The following is a 23,818-nucleotide window of genomic DNA, read 5'->3' on the forward strand; positions in this document are numbered from 1 at the left end:
CGATAAAGCAACCTGTGACCGGGAATTCGAATCGGCTCCCCGAGAATCGAGAGGTCAAGGAGGAACTGCTCACTCCATGAACCAAAATGGCGACCATATCTTGGCGCTACTTTCCCAAGTTTCAGTGACTTAACCTAATAATTAACTTTCCGCGCTACGTGTTTTTTTTTTTTGTTTTTTTTTTTGTTTTTTTGTTGTTGTTTTTTTTTAGTATGATGGGTCGACCTTTTTACGCGCTGAAAATAAATGAAGGCACGAAAAAACATAAAAAGCGAGACCAATATTTGACTTAGACCGTCGCACGTGTGCAGCCCAGCTGCCTTCAGTTTGCGTTACGGTAAAGACCGACGAGAGCGTGGAATGGGGCGGCCGTGTTACCCTCCTCCCCAACTGCATTCCTCCTCTCACACCGCAGCTCAGACAACGCGGTAACCCGCGCTGCGCTTTACAACGCTTACACACCGCGTTGCCCAAGCCACATGCCGGTTTTCGAAGACAGCCTAGATTTAAGAGAGGGAGCAACTGACACCATGGAGTGCATTCGCGAAATAATGGCGGACGCCTCCTGCGCAGATGGGTCGCAAGTGCGCATGCTTTGCGTTTCGCGAGGCGAGGAGGAAAGCGAGCGAACAGGCGAAGGGGAGCAGACACTTTCGGCCTCCTCCTCGCAACTTGTATCGCGAACGCGGCACATTAACCACTTGACCCCGATCGAGCTGTTTGAAACACTCCGCAATCTAGGCACACTAGGTTTCCGCTGACTTGGCCGAGTCGCCGCCCAATCGCTCCATCGCCGAGTCCGCACAACTCTTCCGTCACAATCCCGCAGCCGCCGACGACGGACGGAGGTCGCCAAAGGAAGGCCGTGACGCGAGAGCGCGCACGCGGCCAGATTCGTCGACTTGATTAACGGACTGGTCGTCTATTTCCGTACGTTGTCAATAATCCCGCCGCCGCCGCCGTACGCGAGCGTGTAACGTGGATTCCGCTTCTCCGAAACAGCTGCAGCGATGATCTCGTTTAGCCGCCGCACGTTGTCCTGCGCTCTTCGTCGACTCAAGAGCGTGCAAGAGAAAACTGGATACGGTCGCCAGCGATGCCGGTGAGTTTTGACGGTCATTCATTGATTCATTCCTTCATTATATTTCATTCTAAACATCAACACACCAAACACGGGGTGATAAAGGCCGGTTCACACATACAGCGAAGCGATAAATCAGCGCTACGTGAGCGCTCATGTGGCGCTTCCTAGCGCGTGATGTAGCGCTCGGTTAGCGCTCCAGTAGCGCTCCAGTAGCGCTTCAGAAGCGCTTTGTTATCGCTCTCACGCTCCTTGTGCCGTGCTTGCTGCTGCGGAACAGCGCGTGCACGGCGATTCCTTTGTTGTTATTTTTCCTTTGGCATTGAAAGAAGAGGAAGTAAAGCAGCCGCTCTCCAAGCAAAGGGTCGGGCAGGCGAACCAGAGTCATGGACTCTGAGAGAATAATTGATTGAGTACGACCTCATCGCTTTCTATTCGATATGCTTGACCCTGGTTTCAAAGACACGCAGTTGAAAATAACCGCCTTCGAAAGAGCTCTGTGTCTCGGTCCCTCAGCCTAGGAACAAGGTTCACCAGGTACCCGTCGGTATCCCGGTGGCGAAAGATTTCACGCACCCAGAAAGCTCTTCTGGGCGTTAAGCCGTCCACGCACATATGCACTAATCGCGTATGTAAGCGCATTTGTCGCATTTCTATTTCAGCATCCCACATGTCCGCCATGCGTGTACTGCTGATGCACACCCAACCACAGGAACCGGAACCGCAGTGCAGGCGCTAATCCGCAGCACCGCGGTACAAGAAGCGCTACTGAAGCGCTAACACGGCGCTACTGGAGCGCTAACAAGGCGCTACAGAAGCGCTAATCGCGCGCTGTATTAGAACTAAGTCACGCGCTAGAAAGCGCCACATGAGCGCTCCTTGGAGCGCTCACGTAGCGCTATCTTAGCGCTCCGTTGTATGTGTGAACAGGCCTTAAGTCTCTCATTTTAGCTTGCATCTTGCAAATCGTGTTCAAAGATGCCAGAAAGTTGCATTTCACTTAACATACTAAGTATACATCATTCCAGATTTCGGCACCGCTAAACTCGATCACTCTTTGTCCGTAGTGTTCAGTGCCTCCGTGTGACATAGTGCCGTCTTGACACAATCAATGTGACCGTGAGAGGTACGAGAAAACTTTGAGGGTGTGAGACGTTCTCCTTCTCTTCTCTTGGTGTCATTTTTCATGTTCCTGTCTCGGGTCGCTTCAAAATGTTCAGTATACATCAGCTCACTTGCTCCCTTACATTTCGTCGTGAGGGTTCCATTTAATTTAAAAAAAAATACTTTCTACCTAGAGTAAGCACTCGTTTAAGAAAAATGTTAAGTGTTGTCTAATTTTATGCTCATATAGCAAACACCTGCTTATTCCCGTTTGTAAAAGCCCGCGCGTTGCCTGCGCGGTATTCGATATTGGAACTTTGTTGGAAAAGTCTTAAGAATGCGTAGTCCCAGTTAACATTTGGATGCCCAAACACGAGCTGCGCTGTACTACTCAGCACGTGAACGGCACACCAGTGACCCCCGGAGCTTGCAGCATGGTCCCTACGTTGTCGGTTCCTTCCATCGGCGGATCTCTAATCGTATAGATGTCATTCCGTGCTGCAATGGCAAGTAGACGCGCCGGCACTCCGGATAAACTGGTGACAGTACAATATACGAGGTGGTCAGAAAGTCACGATCTGATTAGAAATTACCACGCTTGTGTTAAACGTTCACCTTGATAGATTTTTTTTTATGTTGCACAGTTTTTGGTGAAAATTGACCAGTAGCGCAATAACTACCAAGTGTAAGTGAAAAAAATGGCGGACATACTGTCTTTGCAAGATTGAGCCCAGGTAGCTTCACGTTTGATGTGTGGAATTCTGTCGTCCTTGTGCAGCGATGGTGGCGGAGTGTTTACGGTCTACATGCTACACCACATCGTCCAACATCGAGAGCTGTTTGAACTTATCGCGGGGAAACAGGCTGGGCTTCCTCAATTATTTCCCTTGTCAATCTCAGTCATCACCAACAGCCGCACGCCTTTATGTGTGTAAGCCTGATTTAACTTGCTTCGCCTATTTGAACTTGGGGCCCTGGAGACAAGGTATCGCACGTCTAAGAAAGAGAGAAAAAAGAAGTGACCTTGGTGTTAGCAAATTGTCATCGTGGCGACGTGCATGACAAATTGGAGAGAGCGAACGTGTTTTCCAGAAGGCCGCCCTAGTTTTCCTCGACGTCTTGACCTGCCGAGCAACCAGCACGTGAAGTCGTTCTGCCGGTTATTCGAAACCACGTACGGTACAACACCCGAAGGACGGTTTCTCTAATAGACCTTCTGCTAAATTACCCAAGCACCATAGAGAATGTAAGAGACTGTTGGGGTCGCCTTCCCTGTATAAAAGATTCGAAGTAAATTATCAAAATAAGGCATTGAGAGAGACGCCCGCGAAAAGTGCTATCTATGTTTTTTTTTTCTTTTTTTGCTTTGCTTTTTAATAGTTAAGCGTGAAACACGTGTGAGCAACATTCGCGTCGCGCCGACGCTATGACGTGCCCAATGCCGCGCCGTCCCGTGTGACGGTTGCTATGGTTACGCTGTTTGGCGACGCGATGAGACGCGATTTGGGCTCAAATATCTTTCAGGCTTTACTGGAGCAGACGCAAGCGTGTGTACACTGTGCACTACTGTTAAAGATAACGCGGTAGCGGTGACCGAAACTCATATCAGAGCTGCTGTCTAGCGATTAAATCAATGATGTGGCGGAGAATAAGGCCGCTGTTCTTGCGGTTGTCACCACTTCCCGATACAATTCTCGCATGACCTCCTTGTTTCTTTCTTTATCACCTTATCACCCATGCTTTAAATTTTTACTTGTTTGTTTAGTTGTTTTTGACTTCTACGCATTTACCATGCGGGGCTACCATATCTCGGTGATCTTGCAGTTTCTCTGATGAAGGCTACCTTCTTTAAACAACAAAAAACGAAATCAAAGAGCGGCGAAATTTCTTTCTTTTTTTCTATCGCCGAGTCATGCATGGGTGATCATTTCGGAGCTGGGAGTGTAACTCCAGAAAACAACAGCGGCATAAGCTGCCAGAGTGAGCCGGTAGGTGACGCATGGACTCCCTCTGGCCACCGCTCCCGCGTTATATTTAACAGTTGAGTACACTGTACCTACGTTCCCTGCGTAGTCTTTGATGCTGGAGTAATTCGGCAATAGGTCTATAATTGCATCCCATTTTTTTTATTATTATTTTCTAATTGGGAGCAAAACGTGTCGCCCACTTCACCAGGATTCTTTCTCAATCTTTTTTTTTATATTTATATATGTATGTGTGGTGGTAAAAAAAAAAGGAGGGGGAGGAGGCATTGCTAGTTTAGTTGCTTGTTGCCGCAAAAGGAGACGCGATGTGGCGAAATGAGGTGCGTGTTCGGATCCTGATTTCATATAACCAACCACGGTTTTACCTTATCTCGTCGTAACTTGGCGAAGTGTGAACGCTACGCCCTACATTGCGTTCCGACGGCTTCGGTCTGCTCTACGTATACGAGCGCAACACCTATATATTGAAGCCTGACGAAGCGCGAAAAGCTTTCTTGGCAGTAAAGGCGCACTCCGATAATACGTGGTCACCTGCCTCACTCCGTTGTTCCGATTGGTGCGCAGGGACCGTATAGCTTCCACCGTACTGGAGCAAGCTATACGCCCACAGCTTCCTGGCCTACCCAGCATTTCTTCCTTCAGACGCTAGGCTAAGCGACGCCACCAAAGTAATGCGCCGTAAAGGTGAGGGAGAGGAGGAAACGAAAGCTCGCGGTGACGTCAGAACGCCGAGCTCTGATTGGAGGGATTCGTCGGAAAACCTAAAGCTTCCCACAGAACTCGTCGAACGCATCCGAACGCGAGAGCCAAACGCCAGACGCCTGTGTTCCGCTTTTTAACACGTTCGACGATTGCATGTGGAGACAAAGGCTGCTAGCTTTAGGTCTACCTAGGGTGCCTCAATGTCCTTCTGTTTAGGGTGATTCCACCCTTTGTACTACCCGATACCGACAGCACGCGTTCAAGGGGAAACTAGAAAGAAATCGACAAAAACAAAATGTCGCCATAGCGCAGTCAGCGCCACAAACGCGTGCTGGGACACGTTCTTTCACGCGCTTCTGAACAAAAAATAAAAATAAAGGTGTGGGATAAAATGGCGAGATGCCACCACCCTAAGCAAAGCACACATGAAGTACCCACTAATCGCTCCAACCAGAGTTCGGCGTCCTAACGTCTACGTGCGCTCTCATATCCCTTTCTCCCTCACTTTCTCGGCGCATGGCTCACGTTTGAACAATGCAGCCGCTACTACCAAGGCATGCCCAATGTTTCTTGCTTCAGTCGCTATATAGCGCCAAACCAAATGGCATTAACGTGAACGAAGGAAGTCCGAAATAAAAACGTAATGCGGGTAGCTGATTGTCTCCAGAGTCTAATATTTTAGCGAGTCTTACACGAAACGCTTGTTTCTTTGGCTATCCTGGGACCGTTTTCTTAACCAGGTAATAATGATAATCACCCTGCCCTTGTTTTTCCGCTTTACGTTGTGGTATGATACCTTCAGGTTCAGTTATATCGTCTTTATCAAGTATATCGCGACCTGTATAGTCGCGTTATTTTAGAGAAGCAGCCACAAACCTAAATGATAAACTCGCGATTTCTTTTTTGTTGTAATTTATTAAAAGTTTTGTTAAAACAGTGCCACACTTTTTTATGTCCTTTGGAGCACGTTTCTAGTATTAATTGATTTTGCTTTCGCGGTGCTTTTGATTTGAACTGATAACAAAAACAAAAATGTGCCAGGCAATAAATATGTATTGTGATGAGGCGTTAACTTTATTATAATATATTTTTTAAACCGCCCAACTTTCAATCAATCAAGTAAACTTTATTTTCAGTAATTCTGGTGAGAAAGCTCATAAAAAAAACTGTTAAAAACAGATTGACTAGGCATGGGATCCCTTTAAATTGGCAGCAGCAACAAATCAAGAACACATTAAAATTGTATAATGCTATAAAAGTACAAACGAAGGGCTCTCTTACTTATTGTGTTTATGTTTTTGTGATACACTTGTTTAACAGAAGTGGTATATTATTTTTAATGCAAGGACTGCAAATCATAATTTGTACGAGACCGATGGAGTACTTTTTAACAGACGCCTGCTAACAACGCATTCACGCCTTCTAAGGTCTGAAATAGCATCCGAAAATTCTACAAGAGCTGGAGAGGAAAAACGAACTCTATAAAGCGAATGGTACTTGTACATGGATTTCGCATAAAGCATTTGAAATCTGGAAAATAATGGTTCTGTGGGGTCATGAAAAGAAACATCTCCAATATAATGTACAAGTTTCTTTTGGAGCAATAATATGTTATCAACGTTTGTTTTGGTCGTGCTGGCCCACACTAAAGTCACTGGATCCTGGGAAAGTAGCGCCATTGCCTTCCCTACATGCTAGCCGGGCACAAACGGATACTAACATACACACTACCCAAACCTCGCAAGGTGATTGGCTAATTGGTCTAGGTTGCCATGGAAATCGCCATCTTGGTCCATTTAAATCTTCGAAGCTTCCAGGGGGTCGTTCTAAACCAGTCGCGCCAAGATCACCATGAAGCATCATCGTACTGGAAGCGTTCCCCACCAATTTAAGAGTCTTTGGCACTTCGTATGCGATCAACTTATTAATCATGCATATCTCCATGGATCTCTTACTATTGTATTGTTTATCTTGCGTATTTCAAGACAGTAAACTTATTTTTCAGTGCCTCCAAGCACCGGCGCAGCATGTGGTGGTGGTACAAATATGCGCGCTTGTTTCACCGGTGTGTGGATAGCAAACTCTCGGTATACAATAAACGCCTCCATAAAGCTACCCGTCACCAGCGAATTTAGATCGGCTCACCAAGAACGAAGTGGTCAAAGAGAAATTGCTCATTTCACGGACCAAGATGGCGACCACACGGGGAGCTTGGCGTTACTTTCCCAGGATCCAGTGACTTTAGCCCACACAAGATGGCAGTAATTTAAGCGGGACCGTAATAATGTATGATAAATATTTAGCTTAATGTTGGGCGGCAAAATATTACGGCAACGATTCATAATACCAACTACCCGTGAAAGCTTTATTGATTCTCGGGATCTTTCTTTAGGCCTGTTCACACATACAGCGGAGCGCCAAGTCAGCGCTACGTGAGCGCTCCAAAGAGCGCTCATGTGTCGCTTCCCAGAGCGCGACTTATTTCTAATATAGCGCGCGATTAGCACTTCAGTAGTGCCCTGTTAGCGCTTCTTGTACCGCGGTTACTTCTGACGATTAGCAGGTGCACTGCGGTTCCGGTTTCTGTGGTTGGGTATGCATCAGCAGTACCATGGCGCACATGTGGGACGCTGAAAGGGAAACGCGACAAATGCTCTTACATACGCAGTTAGTGCATATGTGTATGGACGACTTAACATTCAGATGAGCCTTCTGGGTGCGCGAGGTCTTTCGCCCCCGAGATACCGACGGGTATCCGGCGAACCTTGTTCCCAGGATGAGGGACCGAGACACAAAGTTTTTTCGAAGGTGATTATTTTTTTAACTGCGTGTCTTTGAAATCAGAGTCACGCACGTCGAATAGAAAGCGATGAAGTCGTACCCAATGAATTAGTCGCTCAAGGTCCATGACTCACGGTCGTCTGTCCGACCCTTTGCTTGGAGAGTGGCTCTTTTACTTCCTCTTCTTTAAATTCCAAAGGAAAAACAACCACAACGAAATCGCCGTGCACGCACTGTTCCGCAGCAACAAGCACGTCACAAGGAGCGTGATAGCGCTTACACTGCGCTGCTGAAGCGCTAACCGAGCGCCTACTGAAGCGCTTTTGAAGCGCTAACCAAGCGCCTACTGAAGCGCTTCTGAAGCGCTAACTGACTGCCTACTGGAGCGCTTCTGAAGCGCTAATCGAGCGCTACGTCACGCGCAAGTCGGTGCCGCATGAGCGCTGATTCCAGCCCTCATGATGCGCTAACTTAGCTTTTCGCTGTATGTGTGAAAAGGCCTTCAAGGTTTCACACACCCGACAAAAACCGTTCGGAACAATAAATTGGGAAAGTGAAAAAGCGCGTGTTGCTCTCATTTCGCGAGCACCTAAAAAGTAAAAAGAAGGTATACGTAGTTTGTTGTTACATGCGCGGGCCTTCCCCAGTGATATAAATAAAATTGTTTTCACTAAGCATAAATTGGTTTGATGTGTTCTACAACAACATTAAGAATCGCTGAAGTAGATGGGAATAATGGTTCACGAAGCATGAACCAGACAGCGTGCTAAATTTTTAAGTCAAACATCCATCACAAGTTTCGATGAACAGTGCAGTTATAAAGTTAGTTGCGTAGTCTAATAAATTAGTGCAATGGTGAAATAAGCTCTTATGTATACTGCCCTAACGACCTTCCGGTATTAAAATATGTGGAGCGAAGGGGTACACCAAAATGCGGAACGTTATCAACAACCCTAATTCTTATAAATTTAAAAATATATATATATATATCTCTCGAAAGACGGCTCTGACAGCGCTACTTGACTCATCCAGCAGTGGAAGATATATTATACAATGGTGATACCGAAGGGGCGGGACTTTTCTACCCTCCCAAGTGAACTTGCCTAAAACAAAAAGACCAAATTGTGGTCCCATCATGCAAACGAAATAGCGGCCGCTTGGTTTTATAAAGAACACGGCATTACACTAGGTTCAAAAATATTTAAAAAGGGTGATCTATACATTAAATTGGACTACCTTGGATGGCTCACCGACGCGGAAGCTTCCTGGCAGTCGTGAGGAAGAAACGCACAAGAAGAAATGCGAATTCCAGTGAGAGTACAATAGTCGGGAATCTGCGTGCAACTCAAAATGCAGCACCTGCCCCACAACGTGAAGGTGATAGAAGTTTATTTTTTGATAAATATTCTGACTATGTGTTCTTTCTGTCAATATATAGATCACTAGCGAATCTCAGCTATTACCACCAGCCTGGCACGGAGCCTTTCCTGTCATGGACCTTGGGAGAAGTGGTGGACAGGACGGCAGACGTCAAGGGAGACAACACAGCGGTTGTGTCCTGTCACCAGAATATCAGCAAGACGTTCACGGAATACAGAAACGACGTTAGTATAATAAGCCTCCTAAGTTTCTTAAAAAAAAATATATATCTCCGTAGATTTTTATACACATTATTATTTTATTTGAGCCAAGGTCTTATTGCCTTCCTACATGAACAGGATAAATATTAGTCGTAGTTGTACAATGTTTAAAAATTACGCTTTCATCACCGGTCGGGCATGTGCTCTTTAATTTTTCTATATGCCTCACAGTATGGTCTGTTTACATACTACAATATTAATTCAACCCACATTTAAGGAGTGTGCTTTTTTGGGGGAGTGGTAGCACCAAATACGATTTAGTTCTGCTTGCATCTCTAGAACTGCTTCTCTGTTTGTTTGTTTTTTTGTTTTTTTTTTGTATCTTTTAGATTCACCAGTTTGCGGCTGGTCTGGTGTCTCTCCAACTTCCCGTTGGATCCAAAATCGGAATTGTGGCACCGAACCTGTATGAATGGGCGGTGACTATGTTTGCGGCCGCCAAGGCGGGGCTTGTCCTGGTGAGTGCTTCTGAATCAATTCGGCATGATGGATGCCGAGGGGAGAGTAAAAGCCCTTACCCACTTTCTATTTTTTTTTTTTTTTTGTAGGTGAACGTGAACACCGCTTACCAGGTCTCAGAACTTGAGTTCTGCTTGAACCATGTGAGTCGTTCACGTCATGTGCGAACATATTTTTCACGCCGATGGCTGTTGAAATATAAACGCGCGCATTCATGAGGCCTCCGCCGATCTGCCGTGATTTCAGTTACTGATACGTGCGGTTTTTAATAAAATAGGACGTTGTAAATTACAATGTTTTTTTATTATTATTCTCATCAACTAAACATTTAAAATCGGAGCACTGTTTTTGTGGCACATATAGACCCATTATTACAAATCCGTTGAGAGTGGGAACACAATGATCGGCGGCCACCAGAATGATGTTTACGGCAGCTGTCGCTCTTGCGAGGAACTGTAACTGTGTATACTACGTTCATATCGGCTCTCTTGGCATCGACAATTATTTCCGATGGACGACAAAGTCATAAGATTTCATAACGGATTTATTTTAAATGATCATAACATCTTCCATATAGGAGCTGACTCAAGAAAGGATAGCAATTAATATTTGTCACATTTAAGTAGACCATCGTAGTGCTACAAAGATCTCACTCGTAAGGGCGATCTACTTAGAACATAACAAAGACCCACAGCTCGTTTTGTAGGGTGAATATGTTTGTTGTTTTACTCTACGGTTTTTTTTTCGTTTTTTTTTTTAAGATTTGCAGATTTCTTTAAGGAAAGCCGTGAAAGCTACACTTATGCAGAGTGTGCAAGTAAGTTATACGGCTGCAGGGGGTCATAGTATATTTGGCATATCGTAGCGATCAGCCGACTAATGAGGTATAAATTGTTGATTAACTTTTTAACCGGAGAAAAAAAAACATAGTTCAAATTAGAAACTTGCTAAGCATATTTCCGAAAACTTCAGTGGATTGGAACCACCTTCCCGCATCTATCGCAACAATTGTTCCTGACCATTTATTTAGAACTGCCATAAATATTCTATACTGCTCAGATTGAGCTGCAAAGTGTACTACTGCCACTACCCCCCCCCCCCCCCCACCCCCTCCCCTCTGTAATTCCGATGGCCTTGAGGGTATTTTAAATAAATAAATAAATCGAAAACCATTATATCAACGCCTTTTAGAGCTACACTTGTGCCGTTTGTGCAGGTGAGTTATGCGGCAAGGGGGACATGGTACATGAGGCTACTCGTAACGATCAGTCGGCTAATTAATTAAAATTTGTGCATTAACTTTTTATTTAGCGAAAGCAGACATATGATTCTAATTAGAAAATTGCTGAGCGTTATCGAAAACCGCTAAATCAACTCTTTTTAGAGGGAAAACAAAATGGGTTGTGTGTATGTTTATACAGCCTGGAACTTGGTCTGCCTCCAAGGGCGACGAGTCTCCCAGCTGTAGATGAGCAATTTAGACAGTGCTGTACAACCGCTAGCCTGTTGTACTGCACTTTTTAGAGGGACATAACGCAGCGGCAGCATTTTACGGCGTTCTAAAAAACGCTCAATTTTAACGCGTTTCTAGGGCTCGGTTTCATACCGGAGCGCATCTTTGCGCCCGCGGTTCTGCTCCCCAATGGTCGCGGCGCGAAGCCACCCCCTCGCCTCCCTCGTCGCACGGAGGTGAGGTGAGGTGAGGTGAGGTAAACTTTATTGGGTCCAAGACTGTTAGATCCCCGCGTCAACCGAGTCTCTCTTAGAGAGAGACCCTTGACGAAGCGATCCCCTCGGTCGACAGACGAAACGCGATGTTCCCGGCGGCGTCCGAGGCCAGCTGGACTAGAATTTTCTGAGTCGTGGGGTCAGGATCCCGCAGGAAGGATTCCCAGGCGCCTGGTTGCCTGGCTTGCTTGATGAACTCCTTATTCTTCGAATGAAGAAGCAGCTCCGGACACCCCCAGAGTATATGGTGGAGTGTAGCGATCTCGCCACAGTTCCTGCAAGACGGGTCGTAGGTATCTGGGTACCACGAGTACAACTGCGCCGGGTTGAGGAAGGTCTCCGTCTGGACTTGACGGAGGATGGTGGATTCTGCCTTGTTGAGAGTGCTGTGAGCCTCTGGGTAGGTTCGGCGTTCTACTCGGTAGTGGTCCAGCACCCCCTTAAAGGTGTAGAGGTTGTCGTGGTTCCACGTGGCGGAGGTCGAGTGCTCACTTGGTGTGCTAGCCCGGTTGGTAAGAGCGCAGGCTGCACTGTGAGCACTCTCGTTGCCTGGGAGTGACGCATGGGCTGGAGACCACAGTATGCGGACTGGGTGGTCAATCAGACGATGACCAGTGGCGATCTTGAGGGCTTTGTCAGAGATGTGACCACGCATGTACTGGCGGATGGCCATCTGGGAGTCACTGACGATGACTTTCGTGGTGCTGAGGGTGAGGGCCAAGGCGATGGCTGCCTCCTCTGCCTCTGCACTGTTGCTGGTGTACATGCTGCCTGCCGTGAGGATTTGGCCGGAGCGATTCGTAACTGCAAGGGTCATTCGACCCCTGTCAGCTGAGGCTGCGTCGACATAGGTCACCTCGGAGTCGTCGCAGCCTTGCTGTAGAGTGTTCTCCAGAGCCTTCACTCTGGCCATGCGTCTGTCTGCGTCGTGCACTGGATGCATGTGACGAGGCAGAGGCGAAATCTTTAGTTGCTCGCGTAGCTCGTTTGGAAGCCAGCCTCGCGTACTGTGCCCTGTTGGGTGGTAGTTGATGCCCAAAGATGTGAGGATGGTTCTTCCCGCTGTAGTCAGAGATAGCCTTTCGTAGTGGGCTATCCTCTGTGCCTCAATGATTTCCGAGAGGGTGTTGTGAAGCCCAAGCTTCTCGAGTCGCTTGGTCTCTGTTGAAGGTGTTAGGTGAAGCGCTTTCTTGTATACGCAGCGGATGATGCGATCGATGGCATCCCTCTCCGTGAGTGTCAAGTCCAGGGGAAGTTGGGCGGACGCGGGTGATGCGCGTCTCAGCCACTGGTGAGCAGGACATCGGGCGCAGAGATGCGCTCCGGTAAGAAACCGAAACCTGAAAACACGTCCAAATGGAGCGTTCCTGTACGGAACGCCGTAAAATGCTGTCCCAGTGTTATATCTTTTTAAAAAGAGTTCATTTAGTGGTTTTTGATGGCGTTTAGAAATGTTTTGATTGAAACTATACGTCTCTTTTCACTAAATAAAAAGTTAGTTAACAAATTTTAACTAATTAACCAACTCATCGTTACGATTAGCCTCATATACAATGTCGCACTTGCCGTATAACTCACCTGCACAAACCGCGTAAATGTAGCTCTCATGGCTTTTTTAAAACTAATGTGTAAAGCTAAAAAGAAAACACCTTGAATACGTTGAATTCACAAATATGTGTCTTTCTTTCTTTCTTTCTTTATTTATTTATTTATTTATTTATTTATTTATTTATTTTATTTATTTATTTATTTATTTATTTATTTATTTATTTATTTATTTTGGGGGAACGGGGGGATATTGCCGTGTTTCGTATTAGATTTCGACATTTCCATCTAGATTGTGGTTATTTACAGAAAGCAAAATTGTCGCTTTCGGGTGAATGACACCTGGCCCGAAAATTGCGAGTTTCAGCTTGCGAGTTTTGAACTGTGACTATTTAAAACTCGAATAAAAATTTTCCCTGCCATTTAGAAAGGTATGAAGAAAAATAATCATTATGTCGCGATTACATCATGTAGTTCATATGAACAAAACCACGTCAGAATATTTTAAACCTCGGCAAGGTATCGGCGTAGAATATATGTTTTTGATACCGCGATGCTGATGATCGAAAAGATTTAGGAAACAACCAAAACTCCTTTTCTTTTTATTTTTTCTTTCGACGGCGATGATTTGATGTAGAATCACCAACGATCGCGACCAAGACGCGTATGAATACGTTGGTGTGAATAAAGTGAATCGAACGAACATGTAATTTCATCCCCGGATGTATGTATTTTCCTCAGACAGAGTGCGCGGCGCTCATTGTGGCAGAGAAGTTCGCAAGACAGGATTTTTACAAAATGCTGCTCCAGATAGCGCCGGAATTGGAAAGGTCGGCTCTGGGACAACTAAAAAGCGCCAGGTGAGATAGCTCGTTATCAGCTCCATTAGCGGAAGAGAACGACGACACCTGCGTGCGTTATCAAAAATGTTTCTTTCTTTTTCCTTTTTTTCTAGGCTGCCGCTTCTGAAACACGTCATTTTAATCGGCGAAACCTCGAAGCCGTGAGTGCATTGATATGTGCGATACGTTTGCTTCTTTGGATCTTATCAATCCTACCTTTCTATACACTCTAAGGGCAAAAGGGAATCATACGGAGTCCAAACGCCGTTAATCTCTTCAGAAACATATAATTAGTGTTAAAAAATAAATAGTTCAAGGGACACCAATTAGAAGTAGTAGGAAGGTGCGAATAAGGAGTGACCGCTTATACGAATACGTATACCTGGAGCGTAACCATATGACTCCGTGTTGTCGAATCCTAAAAAATTTCACATATCGTCTGGAAAGCCCTAGCTCGCTCCAAGGGACAAAGAAAAACTTCATTTAATGTCACAGCAAAGATCGCCTCAGAATTCGCTAAAGATTAAAGATTGCATAAAAGACACGACTGTTAGACATTATATAGTGTCGTATAATATGATCACCAGTGAAACATTCGAATGAAAGACAGTCTGCATTTCGGGAGGCACTTCGTTGTTTCTGTCATGCTCTTACTTCGCCTTTGTCTTAACGGCCGGTTTACCAACGCACGCGTCTCCCGCAGCGGTACGGTGACCTATGACGACCTCATGCAGTCGGTGACGGCTGAGCACCACGCCGCCATGCACGCCATCTCCTCCAAGCTGCAGTTCGACGAAGCGATCAACATTCAGTTTACATCGGTATGCGTATCTAGAATACTTTTACACAAAACCCGATGCCGATCTCAGTGTTTGCGATACTATTTGCTCGGATCGTAGATATGTGGCATCATAAATATGAAACAAAGCGATTAACTGGCCAAACGTAATCAGGGGTGGGCGGCCATTGCGATTTTGGTGCCGATAAAACTCTCGTTATGTAAATTATTCTGATTATCGTTGTTTTTTTACTCTAAAAATAGAAGAGCTAATTTTTTAAACGTTTACAATGAATGAAAAGTGTGCGTATAATTCATTTGCATCACTTCTTAAAAAAAGCTAATGTGACATCAGTTTTGGTTGCGTTTCGGTGTCAAGAGGTATCAAAAGTTGGGGTTGTTAGGCCTATGTACCGTGTAACACCGTGCAACTCAGTTGAGCTCAGTGGGACTTCCAAAATACCAACTGTCCTTGGCTCGTGTAACTAGGGTAAAGGTTAGGTCGGAAATGCCTCTGTTTAAAGAACAAATAAATTTTCTTTCTTACCTGCTGATGACAACGCCACAATGAAGGTGATGCATGACCAAACAGACTCATGATTTCGGTTTTCTTCTTGTTGAACGCAGGGCACCACGGGACGCCCCAAAGCAGCGCAGCTTTCCCATTTCAACGTCGTCAACAACGCCGATTTGATCGGCCGCACACTTGGACTCCGTGAGCAAGTACTGCGCCTTTCACTTTGAGTTCTGTAGGAATTTAATAACTATAAAGTCCTGTTCGCACGTATATACTACAACGCTACCTTAGCGCTATTTTCAGCGCGGGAAATAACGCTGACCTTTTGATACAACGCTGACCACGCGTTGCACCACTGATAAAGCGCCGTGTTACGTTCAAGTTAGCGTTACGCCTGCGCTGTTTCCTAAATAAGCATTGCGCTATATATGTGTGAACATACCTTAAATTAACTGCCGTTCGCATCGAAACTCGTGCATTAACAGCAATTGCAATGGGTCTGCTCCCCCCCCCCCCCCCACCCCCCCTCTTCTCCTCCTCCTCCTTCTTCCCGCACTTTTTTGTACAATTTCTTTTTCCGGCCGCTTTTAGGCTCCTTGTTTTCAAACAAACCGTAAAAGGGGTATGGAACTAAAATTTTGCCCCTATTTCTTTGTTTGGATATGGTCTATGTTGTGGCAGCAGCCCAGAATCAAGTCTAGACTATACTTCGTTTCAGCTTAGGACCGAGCGCGGCCGATGTTATGTGCCGAAGGGCCAATCAAACAGCGAAGAAGGTAAACGTCATGGCGTCCTCTCTGCAGTTGATAGGACCAGCCGGTATTCGCCGTCTCTCTCTGCGCGCTCCTCCGCTGGCTAGTCCAATCACACCATGACGCTGCGCTTTTTGCGCTGTGTGATTGGCCCTTTGACTGATAACATCGGCCGCGCTCGGACCGAAGCTGAAACGAAGTATAGTATTTCTGGGTTGCCGACAGAAATGAAAAAAACTAATTTCAAAACGAGTTAATAGATTTCAAGATTGCGCCTGGTGTATGTCTGTGAAGCTCCGTTGAAACGCCGCCTCGTCATTGGCCTCTAAGAAACTGCGCTATATAGTTCGCAGCAGAATGACTCGCTCTTGGTGTTACTTAGCCCGGAGTGCGACGTGGCGGAGGACGCTCACGAGTTCTCTACACTGCGCACGTTAAAGCTTCCACAGTGCTCCCGCAACGTGCATTCCACATGATCGAGATCGCCGTTCTTTGCAGACGTTAGGTAGGAGCTTAATCTGAGAATGCGTGTACCTCTGACTAATGCCACTAAATAAGCTATGCTTTAGAATAACGACACTTGGCCATATTGTCTTTAAATCGTGGTTGCCAGTTATCTGAAGCTTTTTTTTGAAATCACAGGAAACGCTTTTCCGCCCTCCACAAATGTTCTAACAGTTCGCGACAGAGCAAAGATATATTACACGACCTTCCTAACATCAAATCTAATGCTTAGGAAGTCGAACTTTTGAGTCATGACGGTCAGCAGTTGCGCCTGCTCTGCATACGAACCCAAATGGCGGCGCCCACAGCAATGTCGGGGAATAGAGTGTCGATACTCTAAGCGCAGCTCATTTAGTAGCTCTACCTCTGCCATGCCAACCATACCCCCCGGAATGCGCTGTGAATAGCGCGCTTAAATATGGCCCCTAGTAAATACCTTATATGCATGGCTTGCATGTATCGCCATTGCTGGTTACTGATGGTTCCTTGTAGTTACTGGTTCCCTCGAGCTATTACTTATGCGCTGTGGAACTAAGACGGTGAATTGAAGGCTTGTGACACGTAAAGAACCGGAATTGCTACGAATGATGTTACGGAACATCTATGTACAGTATAGGTCATAGAGCGAACAGTCCTCGGATATTACTACTAAGCGATATTGTCACGCGTTGACGACACCAAACGGCAACGCTCGCAACTACAGTACCCTTGGCATGGCCTCCGAGATCTTTGCCACGCTGACAGCGCTCCTCAGGCCGTCGCATTCGCCTGTAGAGACTTGCTGCGGAGCGCTTGGTAGCGCTCACAACCAAATCTAACAATGCAAAGAAATAGCCGCGAATTATCATCATCACCATTCTCGTCGGTCTACGGAACTTAGGAACAGCGCGAAATGTGCTCCCCGCCTCTCGGCGCATCACACAGACCTTTGGCAAGGAAGATGTTGATCGAAATTTGAATGTTCATCTCTTCAAAGCTTCAATGGCCATGGTCCGTGCACGTAAATGAAGTTCAGAAAGCTGCTCTCATGCATGATGAAAAAGATATTTCTATGTCTGTCCCGCCAGCCCAGACAGTATCCGCGGAGGACCTATTTGCATTCGCACTAAGTGTTGCATTCTGAGTCATCATCCAAAAAAACAGCGCAAAGACAAGATCAGCTAGTAAAAATTACGAATGAACTTAGATCGAATTGTCTGTCTCTATTCTAATGACGAGAACAATGAAAATGCAAGCTTCATGCCGCGGGCTCACACTAGACAGCGTGTTTTGAGGTCATTCTCTTTCCGATTCTGGTTTTTCTGGTTTAGTTCTAAGCACCGCATGTGGAGATCTAGAGAAGTGACTCGGCTCGCTTTTTCTGCTGGACAGCCGAGCGTATAGACAGACCGGAGCAGGGCGCGCGAAACATTTCGGAGGCCTTGGCAGCGCAGGAGCCGTTGACGTCACGATCGCGATACGCGTTGCGCTTCTCAATGGCCAATTTTGAAGCGAGAGGTGGAAAGCTCGCGGTCACGTCTTTTTGTTTCCGTACCCCTTTAATAACATCGTGGTGCGCGAAACTCTTCGAAACCACGATCAAAACCGCTCTCACAAAGAAAAACAAAACAAAAAAAAACGTTATTAATGATTTTTCTTTATTCTCTGTTTGCAGGATGAATCATTTTGCCTCAACGTACCCCTGATCCACTGTTACGGCTGCGTGGGAGCCTCGTTGGCCGCCGTCAGATTTGGCTCCACCACGGTGATGCCCGCGCCCAGCTTCAACGCAAAGGCTTCTTTAGAAGCCATCACAAAGCACAGGTGAGGTCACACTCTTGAGCCGCTAAATGCGTTAAGCTTCGGAGTAACTGGACTTCAGCTATCATGTGCCTTAATTCTATAGTTGTCACAGTTACATGCAGCATTATTGTATGTAAACGTGTTGCCTCCATCCTCCATAAATATTCTGGCAGTCCGCGACAAAGTAAACCGAAACCGCCTGAACTTCTTGACACCGTCTCTAATGGCGCATTTACACTTGCGGAATCGCGAAACGATCTGCGCAGGTGGAGAGTGGATTTTGGAGCCGGGTGGGCGGAATTGACCCGTCGCTGGCGGAAAATCTGATTGTGGGTTTCTGACTGCTTCAGATTTTCCTCCAGCGACAAGTCGATTTCGCCACTCGGCTCCAAAATCCACTTCCCGCCTGCGCGGATTCGCCCGCGAATCCGCAAGGGTAAACGCGCCATAAGGATGAGGGATTCTACCCCTGTCGGACGGGCACATTAAAGGCCTCCAGAACGAAATTCTTTACAGAATCGGCGAATTAGCTCCCGGTCTTGCGTTTAGCGGCGAGCACTGATTTGCCGTCCTTTTGAAGGAGTTCGTTCTGAAGGCCTTTATAACGTGCCCGTCTGACAGCGGTATTGCCTTTGTAAAATTGTCCCCATCGACATCGCACCCGCTCTGCCCACAAAACTGCACACAGAATGGCGGCACCCAGAAGACAGCCCGGAAATAGAGTGTCGTTACTCTGAACGTATTTAGTCGCTCTGTTCCTGGCTTTCGGAACGAACGATCAATGCCGGCAACTCTACTTACAAGGTCACGTGAGAAACGTTATAGAGAAAACGACAGCGTGGTTTCCCACCTTCTGTTTCGCGCTTTGCGGACGATCTTTTCTAACACTTTTTGAGGATAACTTTTATCGTTGCATAGCGGTTAAAAGCAGCTCGATTGTTTGTTCATGCCGCACTTTATCCGGATGAATTTCAGTATGCGTGCGCTACCACAAGCTAGAAGAATATTTCACTGGCCAATGCCTTTCTTGAGTTTCGTCATTTTCTTGGGTTTCTCTTTAATAATAACACTGTAAAACGTTTTTTTTTTTTTTTAGCTGCCTCTATTTTTTGCGAATCGGTTACAGAGGACATAATTGCGGCCACTATATTTCGCGAATTCCAGACGCCTGCATTGAAACCCTTCAATCGTGTTTCACATGCAGCGATTTTGGCCCTAGAGCGGCGCGATTTCTGCCGTCGCGGCGCTCGTGCCGCTTAACCGCTGGTGCTGGCCAGAGCGCCGCGACGGCAGAAATCGCGCCTTTCTAGGGCCAAAACCGCTGCATGTAAAACACTGTTCAGGACAGAAACTTTCGCGTGCCCTTAAAACATCAAGGGTTTTACAGTAATTTGATTTCCACATGATCTGCGGGTACTAGGCGATTTTTAGAGCGCGCGAGAACCAGCAGTGAAACGAGGCGTGGATAATTTTATTTAATTTTTATCGCAGGTGCACGCTTTTGTACGGGACACCCACCATGTATATTGACATGATAAATCAATTGGAACAAGGAGAATACGATGTTTCATCCGTTCGAAAAGGTGAGGAACCAACTTTTGCATGCACGAAATCTTTTTAGCTTCTCCGCCGCGTGAACAACCTGCGCCTATGCGGATCACTACGATACAGTTCTACGTAGTAATTACCTTAACGCTCGCTCAATCAACTTGACGAGAATACAACGTACGCGAGTTCGCTGGGTACGGCCAGCACTCGCCAATGTAATCCGGCCACTTGCTTGCATCAAGAGCTTTGACAACGTTTTAAACTAAACCTGAGAGGCAGTATGCAGCCGCCTTATGTCCACAATATCGCAGCTCAGTGGCCCTAATCTGGACACTTGGCGACAAATTCGGCGAAATATCTTGCGGCCGTGATTGGCCAACGCCGCACTTGACCTTGGCGCCGGCCAATCGGACCGTTTGTCATATGCACGAACCCTGACAACCGGTTTTGGACTGGCCCAGAGCAACAACGTAGCCAAGATTTATTTTTTTTAGGGGAGGGGGAAGATGGAATTAAACGGCTCCAAAAGTGCATCGTCATGGCGCTTATATTTTTTGTGCGTTTTCTATCACTCGCAATACCAATCACGCGAAGTGATAACGCCGCTATCGCGCACTTTCTTCTGTGCGTGATAGTAAATCTGCAAAAGGAAATGGCCGCGATGACGATGCAATTTTGACGTGACTTGATTGGCCCCTTGAGATCGTAGAGTCGGCCGCGGTCTGACTGAAGGCCTGTTCACGCATACAGCGGAGCGCTAAGTTAGCTGTACGTGAGCGCTTCAAAGAGTGCTCATGTGGCATTTCCTAGCGCGTGACTTCGTTCTAATATATCGCGCAATTAGCGCTTTTGTAGCGCCTAGAGCCACTGTGTATGGCAGCGTAGCTGCCAGAGTAGCGACACGGCGCAAAATTATCTAGATGCACCGATAGTGATCTCCATTTTGGGCCTGGTAGGTTTCCATGTTAACCGTGCTGCTAGCGACGCTTTTTTCTATTTGATATCTCCATTCGTTCATTGAAAAGTGATAAAAGACGCTTGGCATGGTGGTACGGCACGGGCCTCGGGAGTAACGGTGCCTGTTTCTTCTGTGAAGTGATACGATTTGTTCGAAAGACCGATGTTTTAAACAAGCATCGACATATCAAGGGGCTTTCTCGGTGTTTGCAGTACAATGTTAACAAACACTTTGTGCCACCAGCGCTCCGCTTAGTAAAATCAGAACTTTTTTTTTAGGCATTTTGTATTTTGTTTTAATTGTCTATGTGTTTGATAATGTCAGCTTTATGGTGCTTATACCGGCAACACAGTGTATCTGCCAAGAGCTAATTTCTACGTTTAGGAATTAGAGGAATGGAATGGAACGATTCAGCCATTCCAGGAGTGGGAATGGGCCCAGTGTCCCCATTCCTAGGAGCTGAAAGGAATTGAATTATCGCAAACTCTAATTCCCCGGAATGGAATTGGAATGGAATAGGGGGGTGCCCATTCCGCAACACTGATTTGCTGCCCGGGGACCCTCGGGCGACGAGAGCTGCTAAGTATCGTATAGAGGGGCACTGACAAGGCGAATGGTTTTCCGCGCCTCCGGGATGGCGGCCGCTCCGTGGGACGTACGTACCGTCCTTCTACTTTCGGACTTCGCTCTTATGGAACAAACTCCGATTACGCCGGCCACGACAGGACGATTTCCTCGGGACATGACTGCTGCTCGACTGCCTCATAGTAAACGAATAAATGCTTAGCATCATGCTACTTCAAGGACCAATCATCCATTCAAGATGAGATTATCTCACCGACTGGCGAGGAGCGACGTCGACGACGGTCTCACCGTCGTTTGGGCTATGAACAGTCAACGGGGTTAAACCAAGGAGAACAGCATGGTGGTCTCCAGAGGATTTTTCACGCCATCAAAAGAGACGGACGCCGGATATGAGGTGTTCTTGCCGACAGGCCAAGTGGTCGTCCGGAAGTTGACCGGCATGCAAAAAGTCAATATTTTATCTGGTGTAGCACGCATATCCGTAATAAAGGAGCCATGAAATAGTTTTTTAACTTCTTCTTCCTTCGCTATAATTCTCAACTCATAAGGGAACTGTGAAATCACGCGGTCGTGACATGCCAGGGCACCGGTGCGATGACCCCAAGCTTCCACCGTGCGTTTTAATTACACCATAGAACTTGGCATTCACAAGTGATGATAATTTCCGTCAGGGCACTCATTGGCCACGAACGCAAATTCAAATATTCGTCGACGAATTGATTGTTGACGAGCGCATACGTCCTAATGACGCAGTTTTCATGTCCAATACGTGAGCTGGGGTCGGCTGACGTAATTTCGGCCTTTGTAGGCATTGCAAAGAAGATATTTAGAACCATAAGCACATGTTAACATCATAGCACACTGACATTAATGAGCACAAAATGGGCCTAGCTACAGAAAATAAATATTACACTCGTAAGAAATAATTGTCTGTAACTCTTTAATTACAAAGACGAACACACCTCTGAGCATCTAAGGGTCTGTTCACACGACGCATCTTTTAGGCGCGCAACAGTTTCGCGACACTCAAGTTTCGCGAAATGTGCTCGTTCACACGTACCGCTTCACGTGCAACAACGATGACGTTTAGACTCGCGAAAATAGTTTGGGTGTTGACCATAAAGCGGCGCTTCAGTTGAAAGCCAACATCATCATCATCACCATTAGCCATTCAGCGTCGTGTTCTCCATCTCCCGCCACATTCTAAGAGTCAAAACGCAGGCGAGCTGGTGAACAATCATAATTAAGAAATAAAACCTTAAGAGGAAACAAAAAGGGACATACACACCACCGTCTTAAACCCAGCACAGCATACAGCTGTCATTTACTTCCATTTACTTTAAAATTGTCATTTACTAGTTGTTGAATTGTCATTTACTGCCATTTACTTTATTTACTGTTGAATAGGTATAATTTGGATGGAGGTTGACAAAGAAGAAGACTGTTGTGGAAGTAAATGAGAGCTGTACGCTGTGCTGGTTTTGAGACGGTACTGTGTACGTCAATATCATCTGTTGGGCTAGTTGGTTAGACATGATCAGATAAAACATGATCAGATAAAACATGATCAGATAAAATTAGATCAGATAAAACGTGATAAGATAAAACATGATCAGATAAAATTAGCGCAAACTGGCGTTTGCGCTAATTTTATCTGTGTACGTCCCTTTTTGTTTCCTTGTCTCAAGGTTTTATTTCTTAATTATGGCTAAAAATAGACGCGAATTATCATCATCACCAATTACGTCTTCGTCCATCGCTGGATTTTTTTCCGATATGCTACTCACTTTTCCTTCAGTGGTGCTTGACGTGCTTGCGGAAGCGCCGGCAGTATCCATCGTTCGTGGTTTCGTGTTTTTTTTTTTTCGGATTTGGCTCGGCTACACCACCGGCAGTGAAGTGGTCTTCTCAAACAGCTCGCTCCCCCCTCAAAGGCCACGTGAGAGCGTTTCTGAGCGGCCATTGGCGGCGCCCTCAGAGTGATTGACAGGACTCGGCAAAGTTTCAGCAAAAGCTCGCTCCAGAAGCGAGGTGTGCGCGCAACTTTTTTAGATGCGCGCGTCCTTTTCGGACTCGTTCAGACTGCGCAACCATTTCGCGAGACTACGTTTCGCGACACTAGATGCGCGAGAAAAATGCATCGTGTGAACGGGCCTTAAGTTTATAGTATGTGTTGATGCATTGTCATATTGAAGGACATTTCATATTCACAATTTGAGCAAACGCCAGTTTGTCACTTGAAAAAAAAAAAAAAAAAAAAAAAACACTGCGATCAAATGCCATCCATTGCAACGAAAGCACGTTATATCAAAATCTTCAGAACTGCTGATTCGTAAAATCGTCGATTAGAACAAAGGGTTAAAGATCGCAGGCGCTTCCTCGCTAAACGTTGCTGTGATCATTCGGTGACCCAGAACTGAAAGAGCTTCCCCTGGGACTTACACGCGACGTACGCCTTTCGTTTCGGTTCTCAGAAATTCAAACTTTGAAAGAAAGCTAGCAAAATGCAAAAATTTTATCCCAAAAG

General features: G+C 46.2%; 1 protein-coding gene across 1 annotated transcript in view; it reads left to right on the forward strand.

Moving 5' to 3' along the window:
- The first annotated feature begins 768 nt into the window (after positions 1-768).
- Positions 769-23,818, forward strand: part of LOC8038542 (medium-chain acyl-CoA ligase ACSF2, mitochondrial) — a 36,643-nt gene continuing 13,593 nt past the window's right edge. The window contains exons 1-11 of the mRNA XM_029987456.3: positions 769-930; positions 1,003-1,102; positions 9,092-9,257; positions 9,623-9,751; positions 9,842-9,895; positions 13,767-13,885; positions 13,981-14,028; positions 14,571-14,688; positions 15,273-15,368; positions 18,073-18,221; positions 19,692-19,783. Coding sequence (XP_029843316.2) covers positions 1,011-1,102; positions 9,092-9,257; positions 9,623-9,751; positions 9,842-9,895; positions 13,767-13,885; positions 13,981-14,028; positions 14,571-14,688; positions 15,273-15,368; positions 18,073-18,221; positions 19,692-19,783 — 1,063 coding nt within the window. The 5' untranslated portion in view covers positions 769-930; positions 1,003-1,010. The remainder of the gene's footprint in view (positions 931-1,002; positions 1,103-9,091; positions 9,258-9,622; positions 9,752-9,841; positions 9,896-13,766; positions 13,886-13,980; positions 14,029-14,570; positions 14,689-15,272; positions 15,369-18,072; positions 18,222-19,691; positions 19,784-23,818) is intronic.

The sequence above is a fragment of the Ixodes scapularis genome, unplaced genomic scaffold (genome assembly GCF_016920785.2).
Source record: "Ixodes scapularis isolate PalLabHiFi unplaced genomic scaffold, ASM1692078v2 PGA_scaffold2__306_contigs__length_199485367, whole genome shotgun sequence".
In the NCBI taxonomy this organism is placed as follows: domain Eukaryota; kingdom Metazoa; phylum Arthropoda; class Arachnida; order Ixodida; family Ixodidae; genus Ixodes; species Ixodes scapularis.